This window comes from Equus przewalskii, chromosome 4 (assembly GCF_037783145.1).
Source record: "Equus przewalskii isolate Varuska chromosome 4, EquPr2, whole genome shotgun sequence".
Classification (NCBI taxonomy): Eukaryota; Metazoa; Chordata; class Mammalia; order Perissodactyla; family Equidae; genus Equus; species Equus przewalskii.
The window spans coordinates 102,012,376-102,022,593 of NC_091834.1; the positions used below are offsets into that span (position 1 = coordinate 102,012,376).

The 10,218-nt window shown below is 54.8% G+C and overlaps 1 protein-coding gene across 10 annotated transcripts in view; it reads left to right on the forward strand.

The window, feature by feature from the left end:
- Positions 1-8,184, forward strand: part of AGAP3 (ArfGAP with GTPase domain, ankyrin repeat and PH domain 3) — a 56,847-nt gene extending 48,663 nt beyond the window's left edge. For 4 of the 10 annotated variants that reach the window (XM_070616821.1, XM_070616819.1, XM_070616816.1 and 1 more), the window contains 5 exons: positions 5,633-5,787; positions 5,872-5,962; positions 6,117-6,339; positions 7,026-7,281; positions 7,452-8,184. In XM_070616821.1, coding sequence (XP_070472922.1) covers positions 5,633-5,787; positions 5,872-5,962; positions 6,117-6,339; positions 7,026-7,281; positions 7,452-7,658 — 932 coding nt within the window. In that variant the 3' untranslated portion in view covers positions 7,659-8,184. Of the gene's footprint in view, positions 1-1,879; positions 2,000-3,728; positions 3,867-5,632; positions 5,788-5,871; positions 5,963-6,116; positions 6,340-7,025; positions 7,282-7,451 lie in introns of all 10 variants that reach the window. The other 6 variants (XM_070616817.1, XM_070616815.1, XM_070616813.1 and 3 more) reach the window with 2 other exon arrangements.
- Positions 8,185-10,218: the final 2,034 nt, after the last annotated feature.

Genomic DNA, 10,218 nt, shown 5'->3' on the forward strand with positions numbered 1-10,218 from the left:
TCCACCTGGGGAGCAGAAGTGGCGCATGGAGAAGCGAGATGCACAATCACCCGCATAATTACCAGCACCCACAGACACTCACTGACATCCCCAGAGCGCATGGACGGGCGTTTACCTAAGCCTGCGTCCCCTCTGCCGCACGCTGGCACCGACCTCATGCACACTCACACATGTCTCCCGCTCACCGGGCGATGTTAACATCTCATTATCTTTGTTACTGTAATTACATTATCCGCTGCTTTATGCAGAATTATCCTCCGAGGACTAATTGATGGCTCCATGTTTAATTCATTAATCATTAGCATCAAATTCGACAATTACAGTGCACACTGATTGTGGGATTGCAGGCGTAATGAGGGGAGAATTAACAAAGAAAAAGGAAAGCACTTTCCCTCCCTCAGGGTTTTGGGTTGGGGGGCTTGGGTAGGAAGTTGAGCCTGTGATGTCTTTGGGTGGGGCTAGGGATGAGGTGGGAATAAGATTTGGAACCCAGGAGGGGATGGAAGCAAGAGAGGGGTGGGGAGAAGCAAGGTGTCTGAGAAGTTAGGAGTTTGAGTATGTTCCCTGGAAGGGTTTCTGATGGAGAGGGAGGGTGCTGAGAAGGCGAAGTTTGCAGGGACCTGTTAGGCCAGAGTGGGAGGGGGCAGGATTCTGAAAAGGAAGCATCAGCATGAGGGGACTGGAAACTGGATAGACTGGCCGGCGGTCTCGGCGCCACACGTATATTAATAAGCACTTACTGTGTGTCTGGTCCTGCCTTGGGTGTTATGACAAATACAAGAGAAACACAAAACGTGCCCTCCACCTTTCAGTGTCGTACTATCCCCAGAGCATTAGGGATGTCTGGCCTGTTCCTTTACCTTCTAGTGGCTTCAGCTCAGAGCTTCCCATCCCTAGGCTTCCAGAAACTTGACCCATGTGCTCGCAGGGTCTCATGAGGCCTCATGTCTGCCGCTTGCTCTCTCCAGCTTTGTCCAGCGTCAGGCCCCGTCTCTGCCTCCTTACTAACCTCCGACACCTGGCCAGCTCCTCCACTTTCAGTTCAAACACATTGGGTATGGCCCACCTGTCCTCAGACGTCCCATGGCCTTTGCCTTCTGGCTCAGCCCCCACACTGGTATAGGTGGACTGAGGTGAAAGGGCGGCATAGGCTCTCCACGTCCTGGCGTAGGCCCTTTAATTGTTACAGGTTCTGAGGCCCCATGGTTGTCCCACCATCTCTCCACAAGTGGCTCAGTGCCTGGGGAATGAGGCAGGAGAATTCTGAGGGTGCACACTGCCCTGCCTCCTCCACCACCAGCCCTGCCTGCCCCGGCCTTGGCACTCCTGGAGCCTTCAGTTCCCCTTGGCTCTACCGTTCTTCCCTGATGGGAAACGAAAGATTAATTTTCTCCAGCCCAACAGGATAATTACTAATACTAATTAGACATAATTACTTGAATTTGATACACTTGTTTCTCATCAGAATGGCAGCAAAGCTGAGGCAAAGCAAAGAGCATATGTGGACTAGAATGTAGGGTGCAGGGCCCTGACCAGGAGGTGAAGGGGGCTGGGGATAATGGCCAGATGTCAGTATCACTCCCCCGTCCCGGCTCCCGGATCACAGGGAGAGGGTGGAAGTGTGTGCCTTTATGTTCATGGAGAGGAGGGGTGTGATGTCTGGGACCAGCTGCCTCCTAAGGTGTGGAGGGCCCATGTGAGGCCTCCAGTTCTCCAGTAAGCCTGGCCTGGTATCTGGGGAACCCAAGAGGCCCTTATTTTTCGTCAGTACCCTGCTGGAATTTCTCAGGCTTAGTCCGTAGCCTGTTTTCAGGAGAGTCTATGTGTACCCTTCCCCTGGCCTCCCCTCCCAGTCTGACCCTTCCCCCCACCCCCCCAGGTGCCCCCCACTCGGCCAGCAGCCCAGCTTGGGCTGGCCCACGCCCTGAGGGGCTGCACCAGCGCTCCTGCTCTGTTTCCAGTGCCGACCAGTGGAGTGAGGCCGCTGCCCTGGCCCCAGGTATGCAGGACCCGGTTAAGCGACAGAGGAGGGCAGCCGAGCAGCCATTTGCGGCCTGGGAGGCTATGATGGGATGGTGCCCGGGCCGAGGGGAAAGGCCCACTGGAGCCCTCCAGGGCTCATCGCAGAGACCACGCGCTGCAGGGCCAGTGCTGGGTCTGGGAAATGGAGCAGGGGCTCTATTCCTTCTCCAACCACCAGGTGCGGCTTCCTGCCCACTTACCCCCTGCTTTCCTCAGGCCCTCGCCGATGACTGGCGCTAGAGACCCTCCCTCTGCAGCTTCTCTGCCCGCCCACCGTTGTCCCCAGGCAGAGCTGGTGGCGGCTCCCGCATCCCCATCAGCCCCCTGCGCAGTCAGCTCATCAGCCTCACTGCGGGGGGGACAGGGAAGCGGCTGAGTAGGGAGGTCGGAGGCTGGGGGCTTTAAACACATTCTGAAGGCGGCAGCCGTGGGGTGGGGGCGGTCCTTGCAGCCAGGATCCAGGGAGTGGTCCAGAAAAGTAGTTTTCCCACCCATGCTGCCTCCTTGGATAGGCTGGGGCCCCACCCTGTCTGGGTGGTCGAAAACTCTACCTTCTCTCTCTCCGCCCACCCTCTTACTTTTCTCAGCTCTTCATTTTTCTTTTCCCTTTGTCCACTTTTGTATCTTCTTCATCTTAGTTCTTCTCCCTGCCTCTTCAGTGAGCGCCTACACACACACACACACACACACACACACACACACACTCTGACCCCCCACCTTCTCTCTCTTTCCCATTCCTTACTCACCCATATCTTAAGCCTTTCGCCACAGATCCCATCAGCAGTTCTGAAGGCTAAAAGGGAGATGGGCGCAGCTCTGCTCTCCTTTCCTAAGTGAGGTGTAAGGGAGGAGACCCCCAGGATACCCACTGTTTCCTGGGAAGCCAGGAGGTGGGCTGTGGCAGCCCAGGCAAACCTGTTCCTCTGGCTGGGCAGTACCACCTGGCCCGATTTGCCTCCCAAAGACCCTTCACAGGCCCCCATCCCCAGTAGAAGCACTAACCCCCAGCCTGAGCTGTGACAGCAAGAAGGAACTGGGCGCTCACAGCACAGGGAATCTGCCCCACCTCGCACCCAAGTCCAGGCCCCCCTGCGGGGAGTGAGTATGGAGGGCCTGAGAAGGGGAGCTAGGGGCCCTTCCTGGGGTCACCATCCCGAAGGCCTGTGCTGGCCTTGGTGGGGCCCCTCTGTTGAGTCTGGAAGGAGGAAGGCAGGGAGGGAGGGAGCGTGTCTGCCTCTAATGAAGTTTGACATTTAGTGGTGAGCACCGGGCGGGGTGTGGGAGACGGGAGCTTGATTAGCGCGCTCTAATTGACAGTAATTAGGCAGCTCCCTGATTGTTTCTAATTCTGCTATTAATTGTGAGGAGCGGGGAGTGTGATTGAGGATAAATTTGGTGCGGAGCTGCTGGGGCTTCAGCTCCCTGTGAGCTCCCTGGGCCGCCTTTCCACCCCTCCAGGCTGCAGAAGCCAGGGTTTCCTTCTGGCCTTCATCATGCTCTGCCTGAGTTTCCTACCCTCTCATCTCTCTACCTTCTCCTCCTCCAAGGCTGGGCAGACCCCTCCCCGGGGAGAGAGGGTTGTAAGTCTGGCTCTCCCAGGGTGGCCCAGCTGCAGTTCAGGGTGGAGCTCTTAGCAGCACGAGGCAGGACTGCTCTGCCCCCCACCCTCTCCTCTTCCCACACTTCTCCAACTCTCCCCTCACCAGCCAGTGGCCCAGCTGAGGTGCTCAGTTCCAGCCCCAAGCTGGAGCCTCCCCCATCTCCCCACTCCAACCGGAAGAAGCACCGGCGGAAAAAGAGCACCGGGACCCCCCGACCAGACGGCCCCAACAGTGCTGCTGAAGGTTAGGGGGACCCAGAGGGAAACCGGAGGTGGGCAGTGGGACTTGGGGACAGTACCCTAAAAGTAACACCCTTTCTCGTATATTAGATTAATCACTTCCTAATAATAATTTCCAATAAAAGTAGTTCCACAACTTATTTTGGTAATCTCAACCTAGTGTCTCAGAAAAGCTTTTTTCTGCCTAATTTAAGCCCTTTCTATTAAACTGTGAGCTTGCTTCTCATTCTCATAGAAGGTAAAAGACAGCAGGCTGCTGCACCAGTAGCTCTTCCCAGACTCTTGGCCAGGACCTGTGTTTTCTGTGTCTCTCGTATCACCCATGGAGGTTAATGAATGCTGGGCACATGATAGGTGCTTAATACGTGTGTCTTGATTGGCTGAGTCTCTCCTTAGTCATCTGTAGGCTAAGGAATTCCAGCTCCTCACACAGTGTTCCATAGATCCTTTCTTAGAATGCTTTATTAATCATAGTGCCACTTCTCTGATTTTTCCCAAAGTAGCTTCAAAATGTCCCTCTTCTCAGTGGTTGGAGTCTCGTTGCTCCCAAATTAGTTTAATTTATATTGGCACAGAGTTTCTCGTTTCTGCTCTGATTGTCAGGGTTAGGGATGTGGGTAGGTGGGCAGAGATCACCTCTATGGGAAAGAGCACGTTTCCCAGCCAACCTGGGGTGCGGTGATGCCTAATGCTCATGGCGTGGGGTCCACCTATACCATGGAACAGCCCCCACAGATCATCAGGATTATGTAGTTCAAAGGTTATGTTGAAAGCAAGGTGAGGTGGGATGGTTGAGCCTGGGGAAAGAGAAGGTACCAGTTCTTTTTCTAGGAAGGCAGTTCTGTTAAGGGTGCCCTCAGAGCAGAAGGACTTCCAGGGGATGTCAGTGGCATTGATGTGAGAGGCTGCCCTGGATAGAACGTGTGGCTCAGGCCTTCCCCTCTGGCTTACCCTTGGGCCTCCCCACAGGTACCAGAGCTGTCTCTCCAGCCCCCACGACACATTCACATTGCTTGTTAGGAATTGTTCACCCATGGTGACCATTGGGAATGAGATTCGTGTGGCCGTCTTCTCAGGGCCTGGGGGAGCAGAGCTTGGAACAGCTTCACCACGTTGCTTGGGGTCATAGTCCGGCCCACAGTGCTTGTCGTTGCAGATGTCCTCGGGTCCCTGTCTGCTCACACATCCCGGTTCATGGAGAAAACCTTTCTTCCTCTCCCCATCCACTTGCCCTGCCTGCCTGTCTATGCCATGGTAGTGGGGGAGGGGCCCAGCTCCCAGGAGCCCCACGCTGACGCCGTCAGGAATATTGGGTTTAATGAGCTGCAAAATGAGGCGGCTGCAGCTGACATGTACGGATGGTGCCCACACCCGCCTTCCCCCACCCTCTCCTAGCGTTGCCTCCTAGCCCCCCATCACTTCCTTCCCCAGATACTCAGCTCTTCTTTCTCCAGAAAGTACCCCTCTCTGATTTCCATACCCATTCCTGCCAGGCCAGGGATTCTAAAACCTTGCATCCCATCCTTTTTCACGCAGGCTCCACAGGTGGTTAGGATGGAGGTTTGAGGGCTCCACACTACTCTTGCCGGTTTATTCTCATCTTCCTTGCAACTTGCCCTGGAGAGCGTTGCCCTTGAGGCTGGGGTGGGAGAAGGAGGATGAGTGCCAGGAAGGCAGGGGTGTGAGTGGAGTTGTGGCAATGGCGTGTCCCTGGATGTGCGTGCCCAGGTGTCTTACCCTGATGGTGGTAAATGCCCCCGCACCCAACAGAGACGGAGGAGTCGTTTGAGTTTGTGGTGGTGTCCCTCACTGGGCAGACGTGGCACTTCGAGGCCTCGACGGCAGAGGAGCGGGAGCTGTGGGTACAGAGCGTGCAGGCCCAGATCCTCGCCAGCCTGCAGGGCTGCCGCAGCGCCAAGGACAAGGTTGGCACGGAGGCCTGAGTGGGGTGGGACCCAAAGGTGGCCTTGTGACTGACCAGCCGCCCGTTGTCTCTCCCACCACGGCAGACTCGACTGGGGAACCAGAATGCAGCTCTGGCTGTACAGGCTGTCCGCACTGTTCGTGGCAACAGCTTCTGTATTGACTGCGATGCCCCCAGTGAGTGCCAGGGCTAGTGGGGCCGGGGTTGGTGGTGGCTTAGAGAAAGCTGTATAAGAGGCTTCCGGGAGGCCAAGAAAGAGGGAGGAGGACTTTCCTGGTGGTCTCACTCAGGTTGCCTGTGGGCTTCATCATGCTTCCTCTCACCATCTAGATCCAGACTGGGCCAGCCTGAACCTGGGCGCTCTGATGTGCATCGAGTGCTCAGGGACCCACCGACATCTGGGGGCTCACCTGTCCCGGGTCCGTTCTCTTGACCTTGATGACTGGCCACCTGAGCTGCTGGCTGTTATGACCGCGATGGGCAATGCGCTGGCCAATAGTGTCTGGGAGGGAGCCCTGGATGGTTATGCAAAGCCAGGGCCTGACGCCTGCAGGTGAGTGGCTGGGGCCCTGAAGCTGGCCAGGAAGGGAGGGGACATCAGTGCTGCAGTAAGGGGACGATTGGGAATGGTGCTGAATGGCTGTGACAGGGATAGAAGGGTTAAAGCTGGCTGTTGCTCTGCTTGACAGTTGGCCCCTTGGGGTGCCCCTCCCCCTCCCTGCCTGTCTATCAGGCATCTCACAACAACAGACCCTTTCTGAGCGTTATCAGTAGGTCAGGGGGCCAGCAGGAGGCGCATGCGCAGGGCCCTATCGCTCTGTGGTGCGAAGGCACTAGCCTGAGCTCTGAGATGGGGAGAATGGGTGGTAGATAGGGTTGTGCGTGGGCCCCCTGTGCAGGCCCCCACCCCTTTGTTCTAGCATAGCCAGATAAGCTGCCACACAAGCCCTGTCTGGAATCTTCCTGCCCTCTCAGCCCCCCACATCCTTGCTGTCCCCAAGGGACTTCCCTTCAGCGTTCCTTCTTTTCAGCTTCTTCCATACTCTTTGCATTACCCACTGCCCTCTATGTGCCCTCAGTTTCTCGGGCTTGTCTCTCCTCTGTTCTGACACATTCTCTCACTGTTTCTTCCTTATTCCCCTTCGGGGTGTTCATGTCTTTTCCTGACTACCCTCCCTGGCCCCCACCTGTTGGCTCGGTCCTTCCTTGGCTTATGCCTCGATGGACCTCTGGTTCCAGAGAGGAGAAAGAGCGCTGGATACGGGCCAAGTACGAACAGAAGCTCTTCCTGGCCCCACTGCCGAGCTCGGATGTGCCGTTGGGGCAGCAGCTGCTGCGGGCCGTGGTGGAGGACGACCTGCGGCTGCTGGTGATGCTTCTGGCACACGGGTCCAAGGAGGAGGTGAATGAGACCTATGGAGATGGGGATGGGCGGACAGCTCTGCATCTCTCCAGTGCCATGGCCAATGTCGTCTTCACACAGCTGCTCATCTGGGTGAGTTGTCGGCTCCCTCCTTGCCTGCCCAGCCTTCCCCTTGCAGGCTCCACTGACCTACCTGACATCCTTTTTAGCCCAGCCCTTTTATACCTCTCATTTTTCTCCCCAAGAACCCACACCTTTCCTGCCATGTCATGCCAGGTATGCAAATGTGCTTTCTTCTGCAGTATGGGGTAGATGTGAGGAGCCGGGACGCCCGAGGTCTGACTCCATTGGCCTATGCTCGCCGTGCTGGCAGCCAGGAATGTGCAGACATCTTGATCCAGCATGGCTGCCCTGGGGAAGGCTGTGGCTTAGCACCTACCCCCAACAGAGAGCCTGCCAATGGCACCAACACCTCTGCTGAACTGCACCGAAGCCCTAGCCTCCTCTAAGGTCCAGGAAGGGGGCAGAGGGGCCAGAAGGACTCCATGGCCTGGGGAACCCTCTTCCCAACAGGCACTGGGGGAAACAAAGACACAGAGACTGAGAAGCAGGGACATACAGAAAGGAAGAAGAAGAAAATAGGAAGAATCAAAAAGGAGAAGAGCCAAATGGGAGAAACAGAGGGATCAGAAGAGACGTCTGGGATTTGAGCTGCAGCAGAGAAGGAGTGGAAGTATTTAGCCCTCTGCCCTATGGTGCCATTGAAAAGGGACAGGACCCTTTGGGGCTACCTGTGAGGAGAGGGGAGCAGAACCTCTCCCTCCTCCAGATTCCTCCCTGCTAGTGCCAGCCCCCTGTAAGCCTGCATCCCAAAACGGAGCCTGGATGAGACACAGGTTAAGGGGTGTGCTGGAGGAAAGCGACAAGGGGGTGATCTGTGAGTCCCATGTAAATTTGTATATTGGAGTATTTATGTTTGTGTACATATTTGGTGTATATGTATGATGAGCCAATAAACGAGACTGTGTGTATGGCCTTGTTTTCCCCTTTTATATTTCTTGTTAGATCTGTGGAGTTGATTCTGACCCTGCATACAGCAGAGCATTCGGAACCCTGCCCGGTCTTTTTGCACTATCCTCTCCCCTTCCAGCACTCTATCAGACATGCTCTGCTGCTATTCATACGGTTTTCATGGCCAATTTTTTTAGCAGTGAGTGGCCAGGTCCTTCTTAGTCTGTCTTAGTCTGGAAGCTCCGCTGAAACCTGTCCACCATGGGAGATCCTGCTGGTATTTGACATACCGGTGGCATAGCTTTCAGCATCACGGCAACACACAGCCACCACTGTCTGACAACCAACAGAAGGGTGGTGTGGTTCCCTGACCAGGAAACAAACGTGGGCCACGGCAGTGAGAGTGCCGAATCTTAACCACTAGACTGCCAGGGCTGGCTTATACCTCTGCCCTTCCAAAAATGCCCCTCATCTCTATTTCTTTGTCCCTGTCTTCTTTTTTGCTGTCTGTGCTCTAGGATTTTCTCGCCTCTCAATTAGCCTGAGGTCAGGGTGTCTTCCCTCAGCCTCCTACGTGCGTTTCTTTCAGCCCTCTCTTGCCAGGGGTGTAGTTGAGTTTGCCAGCAGCACTGGCAGTGAATCTTGACATCAGGAGATACAGAGCTCTGTGCATACTACAGGAAGCTTCTTGATGCCTTCCCCACTCACACTCCACCCCCCCCCCCCCAACCCATAGAAAGCTTTTCTAGCTGGTCTCTATTTTCATCAATATTCTATCCATTAACCTCATCCCACACCTTGTACTGGCCAAAGTTCACCCAAAGAGAGGGCTTAAGCATAGTGCCCCTTCCTGAGAGTCTGGGAACTAGCCCACACAGCCAGACGCACAGGCAGACTCTGGAGTCAATGCACAGAATTCCAAGGATGCCACAGGATAAGTGGCTAGACATTTATTAGGGCAGCACTTCTCTCGGGACTCATGCCTAGGCTTTGCTTTTGAGGAAAGGGGAGGAGGTAGGTCGCTGATGGCAGAACAGCCACCTTGACTCTCACCAACATCTTGCCAAGCTGGGGGCAGAATCCAGAGCCCCTGCTTTTCCCTCTGACTATCCCCTATTATTCTAGAAAGAAGACCTGGGGGAAACCCCTCTGTACCTGTTCTTAAACGGTGAGAACTTACTAAGTTAGAGACCCTGCTCTCTAAAGAGCCTGTTGGTTCCCCATTCCTGGAACCACTCCGCCGGTGGCCTGTGTTTTCTGCAACACTGAGTATACGTTGGATGTGGCGGGCTGGCACTCTGTGCATGGACACTTGCCTGTGTGTAGGTAAATAACCAAGTAATGCTGTTGAGAGGAAACCAGGTTTTATTTCCTCGGTCCATAGCCCCTTTTGCAATGCTGATAAAATATTAGCAATAATCACCTCCAGGTTCCCTAAGGAAAATAAGCTGCTTGAGTGGCTGAATACTGCCTGGTATAGTTTAAGAGGCTTCATGGGTAAATTCAGAAAAAAACGGCAAATCAGGGCCTTGGTTTTGGCTGCTGGTCCTCCCCGTCCTCCCAGCCCTCTTGAGGGCACAGAGCCAGAGAGCCTCTGCTCCAGCCCTAGACCTGGAAACATGAGTTTCTGACGGCCAAAGGACAACAGTTCCTGTGATCTTCGACCTTCGCCTGGCTTCTCTCCTAAAAAGAATCCAACCCTGTAGGTTACAGCTATGTGGGCAAATCCAAGGCATCAGGGAGACAGCCTTGATCCAGATCAGGATTGCGGCTGCTCTGGAATACATTTTTTTTTTAGCCTAATTCTCAAGCCTTGCTGACATTTAGCCAAAGAATAGAGAAGACCAGCCCTGGATCCGTGTGTCCTAGCTGGGGAACTGTGACACCGTTGTTAATGACCAGTCCCAGCTCCAGGTTGCTTTCTGTTTGGTTGCCAAAACCAGCTAGGAGAAGTGAACTGCCAAGGAAAAACTGTCTCAGTTTCGATGTAAGAGGCATTCAGTAGACATGTGAGTGAATAGACCTTGGCTGGTTTGCCATTCCAGGAATCAGGAATAG